The sequence below is a fragment of the Clinocottus analis genome, unplaced genomic scaffold (genome assembly GCF_023055335.1).
Source record: "Clinocottus analis isolate CAN_PGR_092001 unplaced genomic scaffold, fCliAna1.0.p SCAF_11, whole genome shotgun sequence".
Taxonomy (NCBI): domain Eukaryota; kingdom Metazoa; phylum Chordata; class Actinopteri; order Perciformes; family Cottidae; genus Clinocottus; species Clinocottus analis.
This window is the reverse complement of record NW_027175832.1, coordinates 21,237,544-21,263,862: the sequence shown is the minus strand read 5'-3', so window position 1 is coordinate 21,263,862 and position 26,319 is coordinate 21,237,544. Positions and strand designations below refer to the sequence as shown.

Below are 26,319 nucleotides of genomic sequence, written 5' to 3'. Positions count from 1 at the left end.
TACGAATAAATAAAAATAATAAATAATAGAATATGAATTAAAAATATATATATATATATATATATATTTTTATATATATATATATAATATTTTTTATTCATATTCTATTATTTATTATTTTAAATATATATTAAAAATATTAATTAAAAATATATTAAAAATATATATATATATATATTTATATATATAATATTTTTTTTATTCATATTCTATTATTTATTATTTTGATTTATTCGTACTGTGTATGACTTATTAATAATACCTGTTTATTATACTATGTGTATTAATTATTAATAATACTTTTTTATGTTACTATGTGTATGACGAATAAAGGAATATTAATCTTATTTTAAGAATGACATCATACACATTAATAAACTCAGCTTCTGCAGTGTTTGGGTTCTTGTACGCTGTTTACATTGTTGTTTACAAACAACAACAACAACAACAACAACAACAACAACAACAACCAGTACGTGAGGAGGGAAGCTGAAGTCTGCTGCTGTTCAGACGTCACCAGAGTTAATTATTCATGCTCACAGTACTCTGCATTCTTATAGTTCATTTAATATTTATGTTCATTACAAAACACGTGAAGTGAGTCTTCACGATATGAATCTGTAACTAGATCTTAATGTATTATTATTAATGTAATACTTCAAGTCCTTGTGTACTTGTACTCTTCTTGTACGTGACGTGTTAGTGACGCTGCTTCCTGCTTCTCTCTCTCTCTTTTCCTCTCTCTCTCTCTCTCTCTCTTCTCTCTCTCTCTCTCTCTCTCTCTCTCTCTCTCTCTCTCTCTCTCTCTCTCTCTCTCTCTCTCTCTCTCTCCACCCCTCCATCTCTCTCCATCCCTCTCTCTCTCTGCGGTGTCCGCCTCGCTCCAGAACCCCGGCTCCGGGCCCACAGAGCGGACAGGAGCACCGGGACCTGGAGGAGACAAGATGAGCGAGAGCAGCAAGACCCACGTGATCCTGCTGTCCTGCGGCAGCTTCAACCCCATCACCAAGGGACACCTGCACATGTTCGGTGAGCTGTCCGTGTGTGTGTCCGTGTGTGTGTCCGTGTGATCGCGTGAGAGCCGCCCCCGGTGCGCGCGTCGCGGCTGTGGTCGCTGTCCAGCAGGCTGGTGCTGAAACGGACCGGAGTCTCTCCGGTTGGGAGGCAACGGGAACCCGGAAGCGTTCCGGTCTCGGCCCGCGGGCCTCGTGGCGCAGCAGCCCAGGAAACAAGGCTCGATCCCCGCCGCGTCCCCAGAGACCCGGGCCGTGCTGCCTTGCTCAGCGGGTTCCTGCGTCATCAGGCCGACATGAGCACTTGAATTATTCAGGTTCCGGCCGCAGTGTGTTGACGTGAATACGATATGCTGTCATATCACAACATCCCATAATAACACACAGGCCCCTTTAACACAAAGAACCATTCATTCAAATATACATGTACTCTATTATAACAAGTAATACTGTTGCCTCAGTATACACAGTATATACAGCATAGTACACAGTATACACAGCATAGTACACAGTATATACAGCATAGTACACAGTATACACAGTCCTCTAGAGGTTACCTGGTCCTAGAGGAGTCACCATGTGTCCTAGAGGAGTCACCATGTGTCCTAGAGGAGTCACCATGTGTCCTAGAGGAGTCACCATGTGTCCTAGAGGAGTCACCATGTGTTCTAGAGGAGTCACCATGTGTCCTAGAGGTGTCACCATGTGTCCTAGAGGAGTCACCATGTGTCCTAGAGGTGTCACCATGTGTCCAAGAGGTGTCACCATGTGTCCTAGAGGTGTCACCATGTGTCCTAGAGGAGTCACCATGTGTCCTAGAGGAGTCACCATGTGTCCTAGAGGTGTCACCATGTGTCCAAGAGGTGTCACCATGTGTCCTAGAGGTGTCACCATGTGTCCTAGAGGTGTCACCATGTGTCCAAGAGGAGTCACCATTTGTCCTAGAGGTGTCGCCATGTGTCCTAGAGGTGTCACCATGTGTCCTAGAGGTGTCGCCATGTGTCCTAGAGGTGTCACCATGTGTCCTAGAGGAGTCACCATTTGTCCTAGAGGTGTCACCATGTGTCCTAGAGGTGTCGCCATGTGTCCTAGAGGTGTCACCATGTGTCCTAGAGGAGTCACCATTTGTCCTAGAGGTGTCACCATGTGTCCTAGAGGTGTCACCATGTGTCCTAGAGGAGTCACCATTTGTCCTAGAGGAGTCACCATTTGTCCTAGAGGTGTCACCATGTGTCCTAGAGGTGTCACCATGTGTCCTAGAGGTGTCACCATGTGTCCTAGAGGTGTCACCATGTGTCCTAGAGGTGTCACCATGTGTTCTCTCTCCACAGAGAAAGCCAGAGAGCATCTGCACCAGTCGGGCCGCTTCATCGTGATTGGAGGAATCATCTCTCCGGTGCACGACTCCTACGGGAAAGCTGTGAGTCCTGATGAGGAAGAGCAGCTTCATCATGAGGATGATGAAGCTGCTCTTCCTCATGAGGATGATGAAGAGTAGCATCATCATCCTCATGATGAAGATCGGGCTTAACAATATAAATACACACATACAAACATATATATATATATATATGTATATATATATATATATATATATGTATATATATATATATATAATATATATATATATATATATATATATATATATATATATATATATATATATATAAGTGCATAAGGCTGTTACCTGTGTCTCAGGGTCTGGTGCCCAGCAGACATCGTCTCACCATGTGTCAGATGGCGGTGCAGTCCTCTGATTGGATCAGGTGAGGCTCCGCCTCTCTTTCACCTGTTACACCTGACACCGTGAAGCCACACCCACATGACGTCGCCACATCATGAGATAGTTATATTATGATATACAGTTACATAATGAGATGTATAGTGATACTATGAGCTGTATAGTTCTATGATGAGGTCCAGAGTGTGATGTAATCAGTGGTTCTGGTCCTGCTGGTGCAGGGTGGACCCCTGGGAGTGTTACCAGGACACCTGGCAGACCACCTGCAGCGTGTTGGAGCATCACCGCGACCTGATGAAGGTGAGGACACGTCTCTGTCTGTCTGAGGAGGCCGACTGGTCTCTGTCATCACTGACGTATGTCACTGCCAGCGCTGCAGCGCTCAGCTCCCACAGGTTTTATATAGAATTCAAATTCCTTGAAAAAAAAACACAAAAACAGGTTTTTGGTGTGTAAATTTACACGTGAATATAAAGATGATTATTACATTAATAATATGCTTTTTTCCTCAAATGTTCTGTCATAGCTAACACATCCAAATTCAATATAATAATGCAACATGTTCATACAATAATACAACATGTCTGTGCTAACCGTGGCTAACACATGTAGAGACATTTCTGCATCATTTTTTGGAGATCTGACTGTTAAAAGCTGCAGTTCATCAGGATGTTTTTGCTCCTCAGAGAGTCACCGGCTGCATCCTGTCCAACGTCAACACGCCGTCCTCCACTCCTGTGATTGGTCAGCCGCAGAACCTTCAGAACCTTCAGAACCAGACCCCCGCCATGTACCAGAACCACAGCAACATGAACCACAAGCCCACCGCCAGTGAGTCAGCGTCTTCCCCTGACCCGTCCATCACTAACCCGTCCATCAGTAACCCGTCCATCACTAACCCGTCCATCACTAACCTGTCCATCACTGACCCGTCCATCACTAACCCGTCCATCACTAACCCGTCCATCACTAACCTGTCCATCACTAACCTGTCCATCACCAACCTGTCCATCACTAACCCGTCCATCACTAACCTGTCCATCACTGACCCGTCCATCACTAACCCGTCCATCACTAACCTGTCCATCACTGACCCGTCCATCACTAACCCGCCCATCACCAACCCGTCCATCACTGACCCGTCCATCACTAACCCGTCCATCACTAACCCGTCCATCACTAACCTGTCCATCACTAACCTGTCCATCACCAACCTGTCCATCACTAACCTGTCCATCACTAACCTGTCCATCACTAACCTGTCCATCACCAACCTGTCCATCACTAACCTGTCCATCACTAACCTGTCCATCACCAACCTGTCCATCACCAACCTGTCCATCACTAACCCGTCCATCACTAACCTGTCCATCACTGACCCGTCCATCACCAACCCGTCCATCAGTAACCCGTCCATCACTAACCTGTCCATCACTAACCTGTCCATCACTGACCCGTCCATCACTAACCTGTCCATCACTAACCTGTCCATCACTGACCCGTCCATCACTAACCTGTCCATCACTAACCCGTCCATCACTAACCTGTCCATCACTAACCCGTCCATCACTGACCCGTCCATCACTAACCCGTCCATCACTAACCCGTCCATCACTGACCCGTCCATCACTAACCTGTCCATCACTGACCCGTCCATCACTAACCTGTCCATCACTGACCCGTCCATCACTAACCTGTCCATCACTAACCTGTCCATCACTGACCCGTCCATCACTAACCTGTCCATCACTAACCCGTCCATCACTAACCTGTCCATCACTAACCCGTCCATCACTGACCCGTCCATCACTGACCCGTCCATCACTAACCCGTCCATCACTGACCCGTCCATCACTAACCCGTCCATCACTAACCCGTCCATCACTGACCCGTCCATCACTAACCCGTCCATCACTGACCCGTCCATCACTAACCAGGTCATGATGTTTCTCTCCTCGCTCTGCTCAGTCAAGCTGTGGGGGAAAGTCAGCGAGAGCTTTGGAAAGATCTGCTGCGTCCGTCCTCACATCGAACGCTTCACTTTCGTCGGTGAGTAGAAAAGTACACATTCAGAATCACTTGATCCCTTGATCCCTTGATCCCTTGATCCCTTGATCACTTGATCACTCAGCGGCAGCACAAACACGTAAACACAAGTCTGTCTGAATTCCTCTCCCTCCAGCAGACACATATGTAACGTACGATAACGGTGTCAATAACTACTTGGAGTTCCTCAGGGTTCTATTCTGGGTCCTCTCTTTTTGTCCAATCACACACAAACTATGAACGACATCTGACATGTTTTCAGCTGAAGTAGTCGTGGCTCAATGTTGATCAAAGAGTTTCTTTTCTCCAGCTCCTCCTCCTCCTCGTTCATCAGGAGTCTTTGTGTTTGTTTCTCCTGGTGAACGTCAGCGTCGTCTCTCTTGTAGCTCTGTGTTTGGTCTCCAGCAGCTCCTGAAGGAAACATCTGTCTCTTCAGCAGCAAAACGCTGCTCTGTGTTCACCAGCTGCTCTCTGACAGTTGGTCTGTGTGCAGCAAAACCAAAACAAAGAGTTAAAAGAGGCTAAAAAGCTCCGTAGAGCTGCAGAGAGGAACCCATTCTCTGTGGGTTCACTACTAAAACTCTTTATTGATTAATGAGTGCATCTTGATGTTACACCAGCATCAGAGTCTTTAAACGCCACACGGCGAAGACAAACAGTCAAGATTCCATATTGTTGTCACGTACGTGCCAATATTAATAATAATAATAATAATAATAATAATAAGTATTTATATGTGGCAATCTTCTAAAGCACTTTGTTACATTTAATTACAATAAATAACAAATAAACAATTTAAGAGTGTAATTATTGGTCTTTCAAGTGATGAATTACTAATTTGATTTAAGTAGCTTTTAGGCTTTACGCAAAGAAATGTCATTAATCAATTCATTTATAATATCTTTTGAAGTGATTAACACATTGTTGTGTTTGCTTGCGTCAGATGAAAATGCGAACCTGGGCACCGCCATGAGGTACGAGGAGATCGGTGAGTCTTCAGCATCCTGTGTGCTGTGCGCTGGCTCTCCTTCCTGCTGTGTCTCCTTCTGGTTTGTTTGTATCCAGTAAACATGTTGTTTACTGAGTAAACATCCTGTTTACTGAGATCTCTTTCCTCCTGCCTGTTTGTCGTCTGTAGAGTTGCGCATCCTGCTCCTGTGTGGCAGTGATCTCCTGGAGTCCTTCTGCATCCCTGGTCTGTGGAAGGACAGTGATGTAAGCAACATGTAGCCCCGCCCCCACCCTACATGTAGCCCCGCCCCCACCCCAACATGTAGCCACGCCTCCACCCAACATGTAGCCCCACCCCCACCCTACATGTAGCCCCGCCCTAACCCAACATGTAGCCCCACCCCCACCCTACATGTAGCCCCGCCCTAACCCTACATGTAGCCCCGCCCTAACCCAACATGTAGCCCCACCCCCACCCTACATGTAGCCCCGCCCTAACCCAACATGTAGCCCCGCCTCCACCCAACATGTAGGGTGAGAGCTGGTTTTGAGCTGGTGCTCCTCACATGCTCCAGCTGCTCAGAACCAGCTCAGAGCTAACGTTTGGGCTCACAACAAAAGTTCAGACGGGTCTCATATTCCAGTTATTAACATGTTCAGACACAATAATAAACAAGATGTGCCCACGAGAGTTCACGACGTCTCGTGACCTGAACGTGTTAGCTAACGGGCACTTGTATATGCTAGCTAACGGGCACTTGTATATGCTAGCTAACGGGCACTTGTATATGCTAGCTAACGGGCACTTGTATATGCTAGCTAATGGGCACTTGTGTATGTTAGCTTCCGGGCACTTGTATATGTTAGCTATATATATATATATATATATATATATATATATATATATATATATATATATATATATATATATATATATATACTACATGAGGACTACATCGTGGAGGGAAGCCTGTAGATAAAACCTTTTACTTCCTGTTTGTTTTTGTGTCATGTGACTTGTTGCTGGAAGGCGGGACAGAGACTTGGACTTTCTAGGAGACGTTGAGCTCCCCGTCTGAATCTGATTTAAAACCCGGCGTCCCCGTTAGTCCTCAGGAGAAGAAGAAGTTTGAATTAGAAAAAGTTCCTCAGAGTCCCAAAGCTTTGTCCTGTGGAAACTAATCCAGAACCTCACAGGGCCATCGGGCTATGACCCTGAACCCTCTGCTCCTGGTCCTCGTGGTCTGACTGAAGCTCCTGTGTTTCAGATGGAGGTGATCGTGGGGGACTTTGGGATTGTGGTGGTTCCTCGTGACGGAGCCGACACGGAGAGGATCATGAACCACTCCTCCATCCTGCGCAAGTTCAAGGTCCTCCTCTCTGTTTGCTGCATGGTCTGACCCGGTCTCACCCGGTCTGACCCGGTCTCACCCGGTCTGACCCGGTCTCACCCGGTCTCTGCTCTGTTTTCAGGACAACATCACCATAGTGACGGATGGAGTGAGCCACCCGATGTCCGTGGTCAGCTCCACTAAGAGCAGGTGATGAACAAAGATCCTCTGAACGACAGATGCTCTGTCGTGTAGTGGCCGCTCTAACAGTATGCTCTCCTCCAGACTGGCCCTGCAGCACGGTGACGGCCATGTGGTGGACTACCTGAGTCAGCCCGTCATCGACTACATCCTGCAGAGTCAGCTGTACATCAACGCCTCCGGGTAGAGGCGGCAACCTGCATGAGAACAGAGGGAGTGTGGGGGAGGGGGTACCTATGACATCACCGGTATAAACACAAATATAACAGCCCACCCCCCTAAAGAAAAGAACAACTAAAACTTCCTTCTCTGTCTTCTGTGTCTAACATATTCTCTTCTTTGAGCGTTCCCATTGGAGCGTTAGTGTCATGTGACGTCACTGTCGGGTCATTGGTGTGTTTCTCAACTGCGACGGTGACGCAGTGTTAGTTTTCTGTCTTTATCCAAGTGCACGACACACACACACACACACACACACACACACACACACACACACACACACACACACACACACAACTACCTGACTAGCTGGACAACTAGCCAGCTGACTAACTCACAGACTAGCTCACTGATTAGCTAGCTAACTATCCAGATGACTTGCTTGCTAACTAGCTAGCTGACTGACTTGCTAACTAGCTCACTGACTAACTCGCTGAGTAACTAGCTAACTAAATCCCTGACTAGCTAGATAACTAGCCAGCTGACTAGCTTGCTGACTAGCTAGCTGACTCGCGAGCTAACTAACTTCAGGTGAAGACACTGCATCAGGAGGTATTTCGCTGTTCAGAGACGCAGGAAAGCGTCTCACATGACTTCCTCATGTGGCTGAAAAACTCTTTTAATTCAACTCAACTCAATTAATTAATTCAATTCAACTCAACTCAATTAAATAAAATAAACAGGTAAAAGAAGAATTAAAATATATTGATTTATTTTATATCGCCCAAAATCACAAATTACAAACCAGCCTCAGAGGGCTCGACCATCACACAGACACACTCACACACACACACACACACACACACACACACACACACACACACACACACACACTCAGTTTGACCTCCGAGCTCAAGGTCGACAGCGTCTCATATCCGGATCTTTGAGGGCGCTGAAAACCATGAAATCATATGACACGATGATGATGATGATGATGAACTTTTGTGAAATCCTTAGCAGCAGTGTTGCTGTTGTTGTTGCTGTTGTTGTTGTTGTTGTTGTGCACAGGGCTGTTTTCTTCATGTGCTCCTGCTCGCTCTTCTCCCCGTAGGCTGCATGCGTAGACGTGTTCGGTTCTGGCATGAACGTCCTCATTTAACAGGATGTGATCTGTTGTGTTGTGTTTTGTTGTGTTGGCAAACAAACACCAATATATATATAAATAAATAAATAAATACATATTTAAGATACAAAGTGGGACCATCATCACCCACATCTGCTCATTTTTTATCAGCTGTAAATGTCCAGATCAATTGTGTGTGTGTGTGTGTGTGTGTATGTGTGTGTGTGTGTGTGTGTGTGTGTGTGTGTGTGTGTGTGAGAGTGTGTGTGAGTGTGTGTGTGTGAGTGCGCGTGTGTGTGTGTTAATTTCAGGTCACTTTGTTGAACCGTGTAGCTGATAATAAATCTTGTTTCTGTATTAATCTGCTATTTGTTTCTGTGATGAACTCTTGAAAGTGTGTTTTCTTTAACATGACGACAGGTTAGCTGATGTCTCAATCACACGACATTAGCCTGTTTCAAGCAGTAATGTTTTATATTCATTAAATAATACAATTGATAACACTTGACTGACACTAAAATGTCAAGATTTACCAGCTTTATCTGAAACGTCACGACTCAATACTCAATAAATACAACTGAAGATTTCAGTTCAAAAAGCAGTTTGGAGGGTTTATTTACGTTTAAATGACTTTGATCCCCTAAAGAACGACATATACGGGTTCATTTTCAAGACTTTACAAGCTGCAGAAATAAAACACATCAACTTTATTACATTATACATCTACAGAGTCTAAATATAGGTATGTTTGTATGAAATATTAAAAACATTAATATTATCAAAGACATGAATAATAAGACGCTGAAACATAAACCTTTAAAAGGTGCTGCAGTTTTTATTTGAAATCAGTTTCAGTACATGAACAGATTTCTGCTGAATGTAAAAATATATAAAAATGTACTTTATGTACAGCCATAAATAGAATATGTTTAGTTTCACACTCGCTCATCAGAAACATGAACGCATGTCGTCTCGTACATCTCAACAGGATGTTGAAGGTGACCACGAGCAGCGAGCAGCTCACGGGATCCGCTTTAATAAAGATTCATGATTTCATCTGTGAAAACAGGAATACTTGTTTCTACAACTCATGTTTACAGACGCTGACAGGGACTTGAACGCAGCGTCAGATATTTACACTGAAAACACAATATCATTATAAAAGAGGTGGAGGTGTGGGGTGCTCCATGAGGGTGGAGGTGTGGGGTGCTCCATGAGGGTGGAGGTGTGGGGTGCTCCATGAGGGTGGAGGTGTGGGGTGCTCCATGAGGGTGGAGGTGTGGGGTGCTCCATGGGAGTGGAGGTGTGGGGTGCTCCATGAGGGTGGAGGTGTGGGGTGCTCCATGAGGGCGGAGGTGTGGGGTGCTCCATGGGAGTGGAGGTGTGGGGTGCTCCATGAGGGTGGAGGTGTGGGGTGCTCCATGGGGGTGGAGGTGTGGGGTGCTCCATGGGAGTGGAGGTGTGGGGTGCTCCATGAGGGTGGAGGTGTGGGGTGCTCCATGGGGGTGGAGGTGTGGGGTGCTCCATGGGAGTGGAGGTGTGGGGTGCTCCATGAGGGTGGAGGTGTGGGGTGCTCCATGAGGGTGGAGGTGTGGGGTGCTCCATGGGGGTGGAGGTGTGGGGTGCTCCATGGGGGTGGAGGTGTGGGGTGCTACATGAGGGTGGAGGTGTGGGGTGCTCCATGGGGGTGGAGGTGTGGGGTGCTCCATGGGGGTGGAGGTGTGGGGTGCTCAGGGCACCTCGATGGGGGGGCTGTTGTAGCAGCCCTTGGGGACGGCCTCCAGGATTTCCTCCAGGTTGGCGATGTCTCTCAGGATGCTGTCCACGTCCCGCTGGACGCCGGTCAGGCGGCGCCGCTGGTCGGCCTCCAGAAGCTCCGCCTCCCTCAACCGAGGCCTCAGGAAGTCCTCCACCTGCCTGTGGGCGTCGGCCACTGAGGCCTCCATCTTCTTCAGCTGGGTCTCATCCACCGGCACAGACTGGTCTGAGGAGGAGCAAGAAGAGGAGCATGGTAAATATATTGCTCCTCCTCTTCCTCCTCCTCCCCTGCTAGGTATCAGGTGAACTTACTCATGTTGGCCAGCAGGCGGCTGACGTCCCTCAGCGTTTGTCCCACGGCGTCTCCGGTCCGTCGGGCGTTGTCTAGTGCCGCCGCCGCCCCGTCCACCGCCTGCAGAGGGAAACGTGCTCATGGTGAACTGACCTCAAAGCTCCAGGTGAGCGTCACGTAGCGGACAGGTGTCCGCATGACGGACAGGTGAGCTCACCTCTCCGGCGGCGTCCTGCAGCGTCCTGCCGGCATCCAGCTCCAGCTGCAGGTCTGCGGCGGCGTTGCCCGCTCGCGTCTTCAGGTCCTGGGCGTCCCGGTTCAGCGCGGTGGCCTCGTCCAGCAGACCGGCGTGAGACGGCCACGAGCTGAGAGACCCCTGTGTGGAGATCAGAACCAATGAGATCTATGTGTGGAGATCAGAACCAATGAGATCTATGTGTGGACATCAGAACCAATGAGATCCCTGTGTGGAGATCAGAACCAATGAGATCTATGTGTGGAGATCAGAACCAATGAGATCTATGTGTGGAGATCAGAACCAATGAGATCTATGTGTGGACATCAGAACCAATGAGATCTATGTGTGGACATCAGAACCAATGAGAGCTAGTCAGTGGGCTAGTCAGCCAGCTAGTCGGTGGGCTAGTCAGCTAGCTCATTGGTGAGCTAGTCAGCTAGCTACTTGGTGGGCTAGTTAGCTAGCTAGTCGGTGGGCTAGTCAGCTAGCTCATTGGTGAGCTAGTCAGCTAGCTACTTGGTGGGCTAGTCAGCTAGCTCATTGGTGAGCTAGTCAGCTAGCTAGTTGGTGGGCTAGTTAGCTAGCTAGTCGGTGGGCTAGTCAAAGGGAACCGGTCTGCTCAGGTACCTCCAGACTGGACACCAGGTCCTGCAGCGCGTCGATGCTCCCCAGCGCCTCCTCGTAGTCCTGGGACACGTCTCCCAGGGCCGAGGCCGTCTTGGCGTTGTTGCCGACCGCCTGCTTGACGGCGGCCTCGATGCCGGGGAGTCGCTTGATGGCGGCGCCGGCCAGAGCCTTACCGCCGTCGATCTGCTGGTCGAACCCTGAGGAGGAAGAGGAGGAGGAAGAGGAGGGGTTTATAGAGCAACCAAAGAGCATCTGCCTGTCTGTCTGTCTGTCTGTCTGTCTGCCTGCCTGTCTGTCTGCCTGCCTGTCTGTCTGCCTGTCTGTCTGCCTGTCTGTCTGCCTGCCTGTCTGTCTGTCTGTCTGTCTGTCTGCCTGCCTGTCTGTCTGCCTGCCTGTCTGTCTGCCTGCCTGTCTACCTCTCAGGGTGTCCAGGGCGTCGTCCAGCTCCTTGGTGTTGCTGCTGATGCGCTGCAGGGCGCCCTCGGTGTCGGCTTTGGCCACGTTGACTCTGTCCAGCAGTTTGTTGAAATCCTGCGGAGAGGAAACAAGTCAAGTCAACTCCACGCTGTCTGTCTTCACTCCTCTTCGTGCACTTGAATGGAGTGAGAACCTGGATTAAATCATGCTGGACCCCCCTTCCCCAGACTGGCTTCCCACAATCCTTCAGTACCTGCTGGGCAACCTTGCCCATGTCCAGCAGGTCCCCAGTGGCGGTCTTGTCTCGCTGCACGCCGTCCTGCAGCGCCTCCAGGTCTGAGATGTCCCCGTCCACCGCCTGCTTCACGTCGTCCAACCTGGAAACCATGGCGTCCACCTGCCCCTGAGCATGATGGGAGAAACAGAACGGTGAGCGTGTCCTGAGGTCGAGTTGTTCTCTAAAAGGTGGACCGCGCACATCTTGTTCTCACCTTCAGGGACGACGGGACGTTCCTCTCCAGGGCGGCGATGTCTTTCAGCATGCCGTCCGCCATGCTGCTCTCGCCTCGGGCCTCGCCGCCCAGCCGGGTCGCCTGGTCCTCCAGGCCCTTCACCTGGGCCGAGGCCTTCTCATACCTGAACACACAGGTTAGAGTCTCAACGCCGGATTATCGACCGACTATACCAGGTGGTCCGCTGCACCGACCCGGCTAAAAGAAGAGCTCTCCAATGCCCATAAATACAATGCCCATGAGCCTCAGCTGCCAAATGGAGAACCTCGCATACATTCATGCTTCTTGGCTCCAGGAATAAAAACACTGCACCAGCTGCTGGATTTATCCCCAACAGATCCAACATCGTTGAAATGTCTCAACTTATCCAACGAGCTCTCCACAGATCGACCTCCTTCACGCTGCTCTAGAGGCGATCACTTTAAACGAAGAACCATTCAGGGGGCAAGCAACCCGTCCTCACCGAGGACTCGTCCCTCTTAACGTCACAGACAAATTACCCATAATCCCCCGTTAGACTCACGTGGTTTTGAGATCTCCGATCAGCTCCTTGACTTTGTTCTCTTTGCCCATGAGGGTTCGGACCAGAGCCAGACTCTTCTCCGAGTCGCTCAGAGCTTCTTTGGCGCTTTGCTGCACGGCGTCCGCCTTCGTCTGGTGTCTGCAGGATGGGGACAGACAGGAAGTGATGAAGACATAGTGTGAAACTCTTTATGGGTTCATCAGCGACATCGTGATTTAAGTAGGACTCACTCGTCAGCCAGACTTCTGGCCGTCTGCTCCAGAGAAGAGAGGAGGTTTGCTCCCAGCGGAGCGTCTCCGAGAGGAATCTCCTGACAGGAAGGAAGAGATCAGCTGTTAGAGGGAACCTGCCAATCATCTAGACCGTCCTCCTCGTGGACCCTCTGGTTACTCGCTGATCAATTCTGTTTCAATCCACCGGTTTCATTTCTATGAAGTTCTTAACAGACGAACATCCCGTCAACATTGATCTGATTCATCAGACGCCATGAAGACTGAAATCTTACATGTTATTATTATACATTGTACATATTTATGCTCCTCTGAACTCCAGATGTGACCTTCTGACTGTGAGAGCGACGGCGTGTCTTACGGCTGATCTGAGGTCGGCTTTGGCCTCGTCCAGCTTGCGCTTCATCTCGTCCACCAGCCTCTGAACCTCCTCCACCTTCGTCTTGTACGTCCGCTGCTCTCGTTTGACGTCGTCTGCCGCGTCGCCGACGTCCTGGAGGACCCGGCCCTCGGCCAGCTGGCTCCTGCTGATGGAGGCCAGGCGGCTCTGGAGGTTCTTCTCCAGCCCTGTTGGACACGGGAGGCGAGGCGTCACTTTGCCAATCGTGCGTCGGATCGAGAGACGATCTTAAAACGGGGCGAGCGGACGTCTCACCTGCCAGCAGCTCGGCGTCGTACTGCAGGTCATCCACCAGCTCCTCGGTGGCCCTCAGGGAGGCTTCGATCTGGTCCCTGCCGGCTGGCTTCAGACCGCCGTCCGGGCCTGAGAACCGAGTCTCCAACTCCTTCAGTTTGCTGGCGTAGGCCTCCATCTGAAACACGAGTTCAACCCTGCGTGAGGAGGTCGTCCTCTAAACACAGGGTCGCAGGTTCGATCCCCGGCTCCTCGTGTCCACATGCTGACGCGTCCTTAAGAGACACTGAACCACAAGTTCTTTTGAGTGGACGTATCTTAAACCTTATGGTAACCGCGTCCGTAAGGTTTCACTAAGTCACTCATACGTATCCTTTACCACGTCAGCTATCACTTACAAACACATCTCAGTCGCCCAACGGGCTTTTAAAAATACAATCTAAGCCTTCAAGACCCCTGTTAGCACCTGAAGAATCACAGGTCGTTTTCTCTGTCTCACCTGCTGGCTTCCTGGGCCTTTCATAATAAAAAAATTATACACAAGTACGAGAACTTTTTGGGGTTCATACGACGACTTGAAGTTCTTGTCGCCGGTACCTTCGTCTTGATGGGGCTGAAACAGGCGGGACAGTCGGACCTCTGGCACCTCAGGCCCTCGCGGCCCGGCCGGCAGCGGCAGCGGCCGGCGTCGTCACAGCGTCTGGACTCAGAGCCCAGGAGGTCGCAGTCACACGCTGGTCCAAACGAGAGCATACACGTTTTATTCTTCATTAATAAGCTTAAGCATTTCATACTTTATAAATGTTGGATTCTCCATTTGTGAATGAAGGATTCAGGACTTAGTAAATGCGATGTGTTTAATCGTTTGTACACAAACCAAATGAAATGTTAGTTGCCCATGGAGGGCGGAAAGAAGTGGTTGCTGATCATTAAAAGAATGAATTGATTACTACGAGAACAGAGAGCGTGGTCCTGACGGTTCTTACGTTTGCAGGCGGCGGCGGCGGTTGCGCGGTAGAATCCCGGCACGCAGGCCTCGCAGCTCGGCCCCGTCGTGTTGTTCAGACACTTCAGACATTCGCCGCTGCTGCGATCGCAGCTTCCCTCCACGCGGACGTCGATGTGTCCGTTACAGCGGCAGGGCCTGCAGGTCTGCTGGGCCACGTCGCCACGAGGAGGTTCACCGTAAAAACCCTCCTGACAGACGTTACAGCGAGGACCTGAAAAACAAGATGGTGGAGAACAAGCCGACTTCAGGAAGACGAGCAAGGAATCATGAAGTTTTATTTCTGAGAAGGAAGAACAACCAGGAAGGATGTGAGAGAATCATGAGTCTATGCTTCATGTGTTAAAGCTGCATTCTCTCTCCTGACCACCAGGGGGCGACTCCTCTGGTTGTATAGAAGTCTATGCTTCACGTGTTAAAGCTGCATTCTCTCTCCTGACCACCAGGGGGCGACTCCTCTGGTTGTATAGAAGTCTATGCTTCATGTGTTAAAGCTGCATTCTCTCTCCTGACCACCAGGGGGCGACTCCTCTGGTTGTATAGAAGTCTATGCTTCATGTGTTAAAGCTGCATGCTCTCTCCTGACCACCAGGGGGCGACTCCTCTGGTTGTATAGAAGTCTATGCTTCATGTGTTAAAGCTGCATTCTCTCTCCTGACCAGCAGGGGGAGACTCCTCTGGTTGTATAGAAGTCTATGCTTCATGTGTTAAAGCTGCATTCTCTCTCCTGACCACTAGGGGAAACTCCTCTGGTTGTATAGAAGTCCGGGGACCAACCTGTGGTTCCGGTTGGACAGCGGTCACATCGGGGCGCCAGAGCGCCGGCAGCCAGCTGGCAGGTCACCCCGTCCGGGCAGGGACACCGCACACAGGCGCGAGGCGGCCAGGCGTCGCGGTAGAAGCCCTCGGAGCAGCTGAGCTCTCCGGGCGTCTCGTCGGCGGAGTAGCAGTCGCCTGTCTGCGGGTCGCAGCTGCCTCCTCTGCAGCTGCAGGGCTCGCAGGAGCCGAAGGCGCCGTCGGCAGGGTTCCCGCGTCTGAAGCCGGCCGAGCATCGGTCGCAGAACTCGCCCTCGTAACCCGGCGGGCAGCTGCACGTCTGAACCCAGCTAGCCGGGGCGCCGTCGCCCCGCCGTGCCGTCACCAGCCGTACGTTGGCGAGGTATCCGCGTCCTGGAAGGACAAAAAAAAGACGGTTCAATCAAGATCGGCTTCCAAATGTCCAAAGTTCAAGTGTCGAAATCTGTCTTTTCATGGAGCGCCCTAAAGGAAGCATGGAGTGGACGAGGAAAGGAAGTAAGGGCCGCATTAAAAAAACAAAGGACGCTCACCATTTTCGCCAAATGTAGCCCGGATCTTGATGGCGGTGAGGTTCTGGAGGAGCGTCTGGAACTGTGAGGCGGAGAGCTGTGGCCTCCACCTGCTGCCGGGCTGCTCATCCAATCTGCTCACAGGACAGAAGAAATGTTTTCACACCTGCCATCACTGACTGAGACCTTCACCACTGTCCTACCTGAGACCTTCACCACTGTCCTACCTGAGACCTTCACCACTGTCCTACCTGAGACCTTCACCACTGTCCTACCTGAGACCTTCACCACTGTCCTACCTGAGACCTTCACCACTGTCCTACCTGAGACCTTCACCACTGTCCTACCTGAGACCTTCAGCCGGATCTCTAAACTGGAATCTATCATTAAACACTCAAAGCGAGACGAACCCAGAAGCGTCTCTAGCGATAGACTTCTGTCTCCAGTAATCGCACCGTTCCTTTCTCATTAAGTTCAATTATTTTCTATAGACTTGAGTTTGAGGAACAAACCGCATTCATCTGCCGCTGCAGGACTTTGTCTCTACTTGCTGCGATCGCAGCGGCAGGATCCTGCAGGAATGTTCACACTTGAGTGAAAAGGAAAATGTTGACGTTGGAACCAGGAAGAGGTGGAACCCGACCGAGTCTGAATCCGCGTGGGCGTTTGGTTTGAGCACCCGGAGCGCCAGCCGGGTGGGGTCCATCACGTGACCGACGCCCTCACCTGAAACTGTAGTTGATCTTCTGGCCACAGGGGACGATGGAGCGCAGGTCGCCCAGCGAGGCCGCCGCTCGGAGGCCGGCGCCTTCCAGAACCACGTCGCTGGTGGACGGGTGGCGGACGCCGCGGTCCAGACGCAGCGAGAAGGAAAGGTTCTGACCGAAACTCAGCAGCTGGTTGCCCAGGTAAGGAGCTGTGAGAGAGGAGAGGAAACACCTGGTCAGGAGGGAGGAGACGAGACGAGAAAGAAGGATGTGTGGAAAGAGGATAGAGAGGTGAAGGAGAGGAGGCAACGAAATACAGAAAAGGTGAGAAGGAGGAAGGAAAGAAGGGAGAGAAGAGAAGGAAAGGAGACATGATATTCAGAGAAAGAAGAATAGACAAGGAAAGGAAGCGAAGGCAAGGAGACATGGTGGGATGAGATGAGGAGGAAAGGAAAAGGAAAAGCAACAAGGATACATCGGAAGAGGAAAGTGGACAACAGGTTTGCCCAGAGGGGGCGGGGCTTGTTCTCACCTGGGGCGAACAGGTAGACGGGCAGGCTGTTCTTGGAGATCACTTCCAGGTCGTGGTGCTTTGGTGACCAGCGGAAGTGGACGTTGCCGGGGGTAACGCCTTCTGCCGTCGCCGCCTTCCAGCCGTCCGGCCCTGAAGACACGACACCGTCTTTTACAGCCGAAGCTCTGGAGCTTTTATTGTGAAATGAACTACCGGGATGGACTTTTATTGTGAAAGCGTAGCAGGGTGGAAGTTACCGTCGGTGAAGGTGGAGGCGATGCTGTGAACGGAGTAACCGGATTGGGCGGAACATTTGCTGCTGTGACCGTAACAGAAACACATCCGACTCCCAGAATCCTCTCTGGGCCGGCGGCTGCAAGACACAACGAACGACAGGAAGTGGCAAAAAACAAGTTAAAAGAATCGAAAGGAAATCGAAATTAAAGGAAATGATAACGTTTGTGTGCTGAGTGGCGGCTACATTAAATACAAGCTAACTGAAGAAGAGAAGCAGAGGAAGTGCAGGCGCCGAAAGGAGTTGAAGTGTCAGTTCAGGCTTCCGAATTTATACAAGCGCCGCGGGAGACAAAGTGAAAGTGTCAGTCAATGTGGAAATTCCTAAAAGCAGTTGAAGTGTCAATTGAATCAGCAGTGAAAGGAGTTAAAGTGGCATGTAAGGTGAAGGTATCATATTACTCACTTTATGTTGCATAGAAAGAAGAGGAAGTGTCAGATGAAGTTAAAGCATGTAAAGGACTTGAAGCGTCAGATGAATTAAAAACATTGAAAGGAGTTGAAGTGAGAAAATTAAGTTAAAGCATGTAAAGGAGAAGTGTCAGATGAAGTTAAAACATTGAAAGCTGTTGAAGTGTCAGATGAAGTTAAAGCATGTAAAGGAGTTGAAGTGTCAGATGACGTTAAAACATTGAAAGCAGTTGAAGTGTCAGATGAAGTTAAAAACATTGAAAGGAGTTGAAGTGACAAAATGAAGTTAAAGCATGTAAAGCAGTTGAAGTGTCAGGTGAGGTTAAAGCATTGAAAGCAATTGAAGTGTCAGATGAAGTTAAAGCATGGAAAGCAGTTGAAGTGTCAGATGAAGTTAAAGCATTGAAAGCAGTTGAAGTGTCAGATGAAGTTAAAGCATGGAAAGCAGTTGAAGTGTCAGATGAGGTTAAAGCATTGAAAGCAGTTGAAGTGTCAGATGAAGTTAAAGCATTGAAAGCAGTTGAAGTGTCAGATGAAGTTAAAGCATGGAAAGCAGTTGAAGTGTCAGATGAAGCCATTGGAAGTGCATGAATGGTAGTTTTCAGGGTGTGAAGTGGTCCCTCACCTCAGCGAGCAGCCGTTGGGGCCGATGGGCCCGTCGGGGCAGCGGTCACATTTGTCCCCCGTGACTCTCTCCTTGCAGCTGCAGCGCCCCCTGCTGTCACACGAGGCGGCGACAGCACCTGCGGGTCAGGACGTGACAATGAGACGGCGCTGCGTTGGCAGCGTACGGGTCAAAGCTCTCTGGTTCCTCACCTGTGAGGTTGCAGCGGCACGGCGTGCAGCTCGGCGGCGCCCCCGTCAGGTGGAAGCCGTCCTTGCAGCGCTCGCAGCGGCGTCCCGCCGTGTTTCCCTGGCAGTCGACGCAGCGGAGGCCCGACGCGTCGCGGAGGCAGTACGGAGATCTGCCGTTGCAGTCGCAGCGCGCCGTCCCTGCAGGAGAGAGACGCTCCGTCACCTCCACTGCTTTCACTCTCACTTACTTTATTCATCACACAGTTTACACAGTTTACAAAGCTCCACAGAGGAGTCATGACCTCAACACCAGGAAACTATAACGACCACGAAGGCAATGAAAACAACAAATAACCAAAAAGAGCAAATGGATGAGCAAACAAACAAACAAACAAACAAATACAATATACAAACAAAAACCAGGGAACAAAAGAACGGCTTAATAGATCCTAATAGATAGAGTGATAGATAGATAGATAGATAGATAGATAGATAGATAGATAGATAGATAGATAGATAGATAGATAGATAGATAGATAGATAGAGTGATAGATAGATAGATAGAGTGATAGATAGATAGATAGAGTGATAGATAGATAGATAGATAGAGTGATAGATAGATAGATAGAGTGATAGATAGATAGATAGAGTGATAGATAGATAGAGTGATAGATAGATAGAGTGCAAAGAGAAGTCATTTATGAAAATAAACAATAGAGACACAAAACAAACAAACAGTATTTTAAGTTTGTCGACGTGAGGATCCTGATGAAGAGCTCTGCTCCTGGACTTCTAGCAGTGAAGAGTAGACGCTGTACTCACCGTGGTGTGTGTAGTGTGTGTAGTGTGCGTAGTGTGTGTAGACGGCCTGCGCCGCCAGCAGCAGGAGGAAGAGCGAAGTCCGGCCGCTCCTCATCGTCAGAACCCTGTGAAGCACAAAGTGCAGCCTGCTGCTCGCGAGGGCTTTTATCCCTCTGCTGCGCCTGCAGGCCCGGACACGCCGCGCAGGGCGAGACACACTGACTCACACACACTCACAGGAAGTGAGGGTGTGTGTGTCTGTGTGTGTGTGTCTGTTCACTGAGACTCTTTCCACCTTATTTACATTTTCATGACACAAAGACGTTTCACAAGACAGAAATAAGAGAGAATACTCGCTCTGTCTGGAAAAGATTATAATTCATAATCATCTGATTCAGATTTTGGCTAAGGATTAAATAAGACAACGAAACAACACAAAACAACAGGAAACAACACAAAACAACAGGAAACAACACAAAACAATGCAAAACAACACAAAACAACAGGAAACAACACAAAACAACAGGAAACAACACAAAACAATGCAAAACAACACCAACACAACACCAACACAACACCAACACAACACTAACACAACACCAACACAACACCAACACAACACCAACTCAACACTAACACAACACCAAGACAACACCAACACAACACTAACACAACACCAACACAACACTAACACAACACTAACACAACACCAACACAACACCAACACAACACCAACACAACACCAACACAACACCAACACAACACAACACCAACACAACACCAACACTAACACAACACCAACACAACACTAACACAACACTAACACAACACCAACACAACACCAACACAACACCAACACAACACCAACACAACACCAACACAACACCAACACAACACAACACCAACACAACACCAACACTAACACAACACTAACACAACACAACACCAACACAACACCAACACTAACACAACACCAACACTAACACAACACCAACACAACACAACACCAACACAACACTAACACAACACCAACACCACAACACCAACACAACACAACACCAACACAACACCAGTAAGAAGTCCTCTGATTGGTTGTTTGTCTCATTTCATATTAGATTTATTACAAATTTGATGTGAAATATATTTTAATCTGTTGTTTGTTGGTTAAAATGTCTGAACGACTCTGACTGAGTTTGTGTCATCAAACAATCTGTTTCCTGAGGCTTCAGACACACCCTGCACACACACACACACACACACACACACACACACACACACACACACACACACACACACACACACACACACACTCATTATGACCCATCACACACACCCTGCCTGTACCTGGTTACACACAGAAACACTTTCCCCACCAAAGATCTGCACAAATACACCGCTGCAGGCCGTGTTACACACACACACACACACACACACACACACACACACACACACACACACACACACACACACACACACGCCTTGGCTTGTTTCTTGTCAGTGCCACACCCTGAATACACACATCAACACCTGGCTGCATTGCGCAACTCTGACTTCACTTCTCAGTTTCATTAGCGTGTACTAGTACACGTATTATACTAGTACATGTATTACACTAGTACACGTATGATACTAGTACACGTATTATACTAGTACACGTATTATACTAGTACATGTATTACACTAGTACACGTATTATACTAGTAGATGTTTTATACTAGTACACGTATTATACTAGTACATGTATTATACTAGTACATGTATTACACTAGTACACGTATTATACTAGTAGATGTTTTATACTAGTACACGTATGATACTAGTACACGTATTATACTAGTACATGTATTATACTAGTACATGTATTACACTAGTACACGTATTATACTAGTACATGTATTACACTAGTACACATATTATACTAGTACATGTATTACACTAATACACGTATTATACTAGTACATGTATTACACTAGTACACGTATTATACTAGTACATGTATTATACTAGTACACGTATTATACTAGTAGATGTTTTATACTAGTACATGTATTACACTAGTACACGTATTATACTAGTACATGTTTTATACTAGTACATGTATTACACTAGTACACGTATTATACTAGTACACGTATTATACTGTTACATGTATTATACTAGCGTGTACTAGTACATGTAATAGTACACTTGCTGTGTACTAGTACATGTACTACGCAAGTTATTACTATATACATATATATACATATATATACATACATATATATGTATATATATATGTATGTATATATATGTATATATATATATATATATATGTATATATATATATATATATGCAGATACAGTCTAGCTAGAACATGTGTAATAGTGTAAAAGTTTTTAAAAGTATCAGATTTGTGAAAACAATAAATAATAATGAATAACAGTCGTGTGACGTCATGACCAGGTTTGATTTGCTTCAGCCACATGTTATATTTTATTATAATATATTTAATTATATTACAGTATATTATATTGAATAATATTATATTGTATTACATCTTACACACATTCGTGTTTAAATAAACAGGATAAAACGTTGGCCGCAGTTCGTCTCCAGTCCAGCAGGCGGCGCCACCGACGAGCTGACCGACGTCCACACAACAGAGCTGCGGCAGCGCCGCTTCACCCGCTGCTGGACGGTAAGAAAGCCGTTATTAAGTTCGTGTGGGTCCGTGGTTCTGCTGGCGGGGCCGCACCGCAGCGGGCCGGGCTCCGGGCTCCGGGCTCCGGACTCCGGGCTCCGGGCTCCGGGCTCCGGGCTCCGGGCTCCGGGCTCCGGACTCCGGGCTCCGGACTCCGGGCTCCGGACTCCGGGCTCCGGGCTTCGGGCTCCGGGCTCACCGGCGACTTTTATCCGAGCGCGTCTGCCGTTGTCGTAACACCGGACTCAGGAGTTTAAACCTGAAGCAAGTCCCCTTTAGTGCCGAAAGCAGCTCGGTTCTGCCCCCGAACCCGTTGGGAGAGTTGCTTTAAACATAAAAACGTATGACGTCCCGACTCTGAAGACGGGGCTGCTCTCCCGGGCGGAGCGCAGCTTAAATGTGCAGATTTCTGTGTGGAGTCTGGTGAGGAGGAGCCATGTTGTGTCTGCAGTAAACATTAACATGCGTTTTGTTCTGTGTGAAGTGACGTCACAGGCTGCTCTGCTGCTGCGAGCCGACTGCGCACAAAGCCTGAGAATCAAAGTGAGTATGACCACAACACGCGACCTCTGACCAGCTGGCTCTGACGTCACAGTGGAGGCTCTGCAGCAGCTGGTTCACGTCCCAAAGCTGCTCGTCATAATTATCCCGCCAGAAGGCGGCGGCCATGTTTAGTGAATAAACGCACACATTAAGAGTCCTGTGTCTGTGAGGGTGAGTAAAGGTCTTCTTCTGCCTCAGTTTAAAGGAGCACAGGTACAAGCCCCGCCCCCTGCCAGGTGAACATGGCTGACATCAAGAACTTCCTGTACGCCTGGTGCGGGAAGAAGAAGCTGACTCCCAGCTACGACATCCGAGCTGCCGGCAACAAGAACCGGCAGAAGTTCATGTGCGAGGTGAGACCCGGTCCCCCGAGCCCGTCCCCTGGTCCGGTCCGTTCTGACCCCCTGACCTCCTGAACCCTCCAGGCCCGCGTGGACGGCTACAGCTACACCGGCATGGGCAACTCCACCAGCAAGAAGGACGCGCAGACCAACGCCGCCCGCGACTTCGTCAACTACCTGGTCCGGACCGGAGAGATGAGCGCGGCCGAGGTCCCGGCTGCCGGGGTCCTGGAGGTGAGGAGAGAGTGAGAGAGAGTGAGAGTGAGATAGATAGATAGATAGATAGATATGCATGACGGGATGCTGCGTTCAGGGACGAGCAGTCCACATCAGGAAGAACCAGTTCACTGGAACCGGTCACATCTCGTTCTAAAGAAACAAAACAACAACGTGACAAAACAATCCAACAAAACTGCGTCACTAAAACTCCTTCAGCCATTGAGTGTTAAAACACCAACTAACGATGTCTTAACTTCCTTCTAAGACGGGAAAGAAAATAATTCTCATCCATGTTGTGTATTTGTGAAAAACAATAACATTATGAAAAAGATTTGACTTGAGACTTTGAGGCCAGCAGAGAAGACTGAGAGGAGCTGAGGCCACCGCTGAATACAGTCTTGTTCCAACAGGTGAGCGCTCCAGGTGGAGACCAACCTGATGGAGGAGCAGGAGGAGCAGCAGGAGGCGCGGCCTTCGGGAGCCTCCCCTCCAGCGGTCCTCTGCCTCCTCACCTGGTGCTGAAAACAGAGAAAGGTAGGAATCTCTCTGTTGAGGTCAGAGGTCAACAGCCTGCTGGAGGCTGTGTCACATGTTGTTGTTGTTATTGTTGTTGTTGTTGTTGTTAGAAGAGGCCGGTAGCTGCGGGCCGATACCAGGAGTGACTGGACTCGGCTACTCAGGAGGAGGAGGAGCAGAGTGGGAGCGAGGAGCCAACCTAAAGGAGTACTACGCCAAGAGAGACGAACAGGAAGCACAGGCGGTACGACAAAGATCCTCTGAACAACAGATGCTCTGTCGTTTATAGATGTTCTCACCAAACGCTGCTCAGAAACAAAGATCCTCTGAACGACAGACGCTTGTACTGGATGAACTCTGAAGCTCTTTCCTCCTGCAGACTCTGGAGTCGGAGGAGGTGGACCTGAATGCGAGTCTTCATGGTAACTGGACTCTGGAGAACGCAAAGGCCCGTCTGAACCAGTTCTTCCAGAAGGAGAAAACCAGCGCTGAGTATAAATACAGCCAAGTGGGACCGGACCACAACAGGTCTGGACCAGAACCCAGGAGGCTCACATGTGTTGTTATTATTAATGCTGATATGGTGTGTGTGTGTGTGTGTGTGTGTGTGTGTGTGTGTGTGTGTGTGTGTGTGTGTGTGTGTGAGACCAGCGGTGGGGATTCAGCCTCAGGACGTCCTGTATGTTCTTCTGCTGGACGGATGAGAACCAGAGACCTCCGGCGTGTGTCGGTACACCAGAGAGGTCTCACTCTGCTGGATGTTGCTCACCTCAAGAACCAGAACCAGCAGGTCCAGGTGAACCTCAGCACCTGGACCTGCTTGGATCAAAGCTCATTTGTTGAGACCCAGAACCATGTGAGCACACGGACAACGACAGACACACACAGACACACACAGACAATGACAGACACAGTGCAGAACACTCAATACTGAGAGCAGACACGGGCCAGAGACCAGAACCTCAGAGGCAGACACGGGCCGGCCTTTAGGGGCACTAAAGCGGGCCGGTGGGTTCTGGAGGCCGGTGGGTTCTGATGTCGGTGTCGTGTGTCACCGCAGGGCGGCGGCAGGAACTCGACCTGGTCGGTGTTTTATTTAAAAAAAGTCCGGCAGAAAAACATACAGGCTTCCTCCTGAGGGCGCGGCAGGTGAGTCACCGCTTCACGGGTGCTTCTGCTTTTATTGTGGCGGGGCGGAGCTCACAGGAAGTGAAGCTGTGTTTGTGTCTGCAGGAGCTTCATCGCTGAGATGCAGCTGTTCGTCAGACCGCTGGGCAGAAGTAAGCGACGTGTTGTACTTGTTACTGTAGTACACTACAGAGGTACATGTTGTACTTGTTTCTGGCCAGAAGGTGAAAGGTTCGCGTCCCCGTGTGCTCTGCAGGGATCACGGCTCGGGAGCACGGCTCCAACAAGAAGCTGGCGGCGCAGTCGTGCGCGCTGTCCCTCGTGAGGCAGCTGTACCACCTGGGGGTGCTGGAGGCCTTCTCCGGCCTCACCAAGAAGAAGGAGGGAGAAACCGTAAGCAACACAACATTCGTATCGCAGTATTTTGTACGATTCTGGTGAGTTTCTTTGGTACGTAGCGTTAGGAAGCTGAACGTGGAGGGACTTAGGACCCAGAGGAATGCAGGTGAAAAAACACCAGAAGGGTCTGTCTTTTTCTTCTTGGTGTGTAAGTGTGCGAGCTGTACCCAGCATGCAGTTTGGCGGTGTAACTTTAAAAATGTACAATTATTGGTGTTACAAATTGTTTGTGTCGCAAACTGTTGTGATGTTTCACCTGGTGAAGAGCGCCAGCTGTGTGTTATTGCTGTGTGTTATTGCTGTGTGTTATTGCTGTGTGTTATTGCTGTGTGTTATTGCTGTGTGTTATTGCTGTGTGTTATTGTTGTTCTAAAGTCATCACATGGCTAAAGAGGCGCTTCACCTGCGTCGTCTCTGCGCAGCTGGAGGCGTTCCAGGTCAACGTGTCTGCAGACCTGCAGCAGCAGCTGGCAGCCGTGGTCCAGGAGCTCGGAGTCCACGTCCCGCCGGCCGTGAGTCACCTGAGCCCGAGCACCGGGCCCGAGCACCGGGCCCGAGCACCGGGCCCGAGCACCGGGCATCATTTGTGCTAAAAGCTTCGTCCCGCGAGCCGGCAGCACAGCTCCACCTTCATATTAAATAAATGAGACTATTTTAAATGAGACTTAAAGAGTGAAATGTTTTTATGAAATGAGAATATTAAGATTAGTTTTGGCTGAAACGTCTGAGGGGGGTTGAACATGGTTCTGGTTCTGACCCGGCTCCTGTGGTCCCGTCCAGCCCGCAGACCCCTCCCAGTCCGTGTCTCTGGTCCAGGCCAAGCTGGCGACCTTCGAGCCGTCGCAGCGGCAGAGCGCGGCG

The 26,319-nt window shown here is 49.3% G+C and overlaps 3 protein-coding genes across 7 annotated transcripts in view; 2 read left to right on the top strand and 1 right to left on the bottom strand.

Annotated features, from left to right (window-relative positions):
• Positions 1-839: 839 nt before the first annotated feature.
• Positions 840-8,926, top strand: nmnat2 (nicotinamide nucleotide adenylyltransferase 2). The gene is made up of 11 exons (XM_068567488.1): positions 840-1,029; positions 2,345-2,433; positions 2,712-2,779; positions 2,976-3,054; positions 3,441-3,585; positions 4,723-4,803; positions 5,744-5,788; positions 5,939-6,015; positions 7,020-7,121; positions 7,225-7,292; positions 7,368-8,926. The coding sequence occupies exons 1-11, from the start codon at positions 945-947 to the stop codon at positions 7,468-7,470; spliced, it is 942 nt and encodes a 313-aa protein (XP_068423589.1). The 5' UTR covers positions 840-944; the 3' UTR covers positions 7,471-8,926.
• A 1,352-nt stretch (positions 8,927-10,278) lies between these two features.
• Positions 10,279-22,981, bottom strand: lamc2 (laminin, gamma 2). Its single transcript, XM_068601336.1, has 23 exons — positions 22,875-22,981; positions 22,262-22,534; positions 19,681-19,813; positions 18,852-19,023; positions 18,661-18,778; positions 17,588-17,703; positions 17,349-17,480; positions 16,836-17,025; positions 16,131-16,243; positions 15,580-15,972; positions 14,783-15,016; positions 14,394-14,530; positions 13,818-13,974; positions 13,524-13,729; positions 13,163-13,242; positions 12,933-13,070; positions 12,389-12,533; positions 12,151-12,300; positions 11,897-12,011; positions 11,481-11,677; positions 10,833-10,991; positions 10,636-10,735; positions 10,279-10,549 (listed from the first exon to the last, which is right to left on the bottom strand). Exons 1-23 carry the CDS (start codon positions 22,979-22,981, stop codon positions 10,296-10,298), a joined length of 3,819 nt encoding a protein of 1,272 aa, XP_068457437.1. The 3' UTR covers positions 10,279-10,295.
• dhx9 (DEAH (Asp-Glu-Ala-His) box helicase 9) overlaps positions 22,259-26,319 on the top strand; it is a 12,566-nt gene continuing 8,505 nt past the window's right edge. The window contains exons 1-11 of one of the 5 annotated variants that reach the window (XM_068567442.1): positions 22,259-22,309; positions 22,797-22,855; positions 23,054-23,208; positions 23,281-23,430; positions 23,826-23,949; positions 24,042-24,175; positions 24,311-24,459; positions 25,165-25,211; positions 25,316-25,452; positions 25,881-25,970; positions 26,239-26,319. The exon at positions 26,239-26,319 is cut by the window's right edge and continues 81 nt beyond it. In XM_068567442.1, coding sequence (XP_068423543.1) covers positions 23,098-23,208; positions 23,281-23,430; positions 23,826-23,949; positions 24,042-24,175; positions 24,311-24,459; positions 25,165-25,211; positions 25,316-25,452; positions 25,881-25,970; positions 26,239-26,319 — 1,023 coding nt within the window. In that variant the 5' untranslated portion in view covers positions 22,259-22,309; positions 22,797-22,855; positions 23,054-23,097. The other 4 variants (XM_068567431.1, XM_068567453.1, XM_068567422.1 and 1 more) reach the window with 4 other exon arrangements.

Coding starts and splice junctions, on each gene's coding strand:
- nmnat2 (XM_068567488.1), top strand. CDS start 945: ATGAGCGAGAGCAGCAAGACCCACGTGATCCTGCTGTCCTGCGGCAGC. Junction 5,789..5,938: donor CATGAGGTACGAGGAGATCG/GTGAGTCTTCAG, acceptor TGTCGTCTGTAG/AGTTGCGCATCCTGCTCCTG. Junction 6,016..7,019: donor GTCTGTGGAAGGACAGTGAT/GTAAGCAACATG, acceptor CCTGTGTTTCAG/ATGGAGGTGATCGTGGGGGA.
- lamc2 (XM_068601336.1), bottom strand. CDS start 22,981: ATGGCCGCCGCCTTCTGGCGGGATAATTATGACGAGCAGCTTTGGGAC. Junction 15,973..16,130: donor GGCTACATTTGGCGAAAATG/GTGAGCGTCCTT, acceptor TTGTCCTTCCAG/GACGCGGATACCTCGCCAAC. Junction 10,992..11,480: donor ACCTGGTGTCCAGTCTGGAG/GTACCTGAGCAG, acceptor ATCTCCACACAG/GGGTCTCTCAGCTCGTGGCC.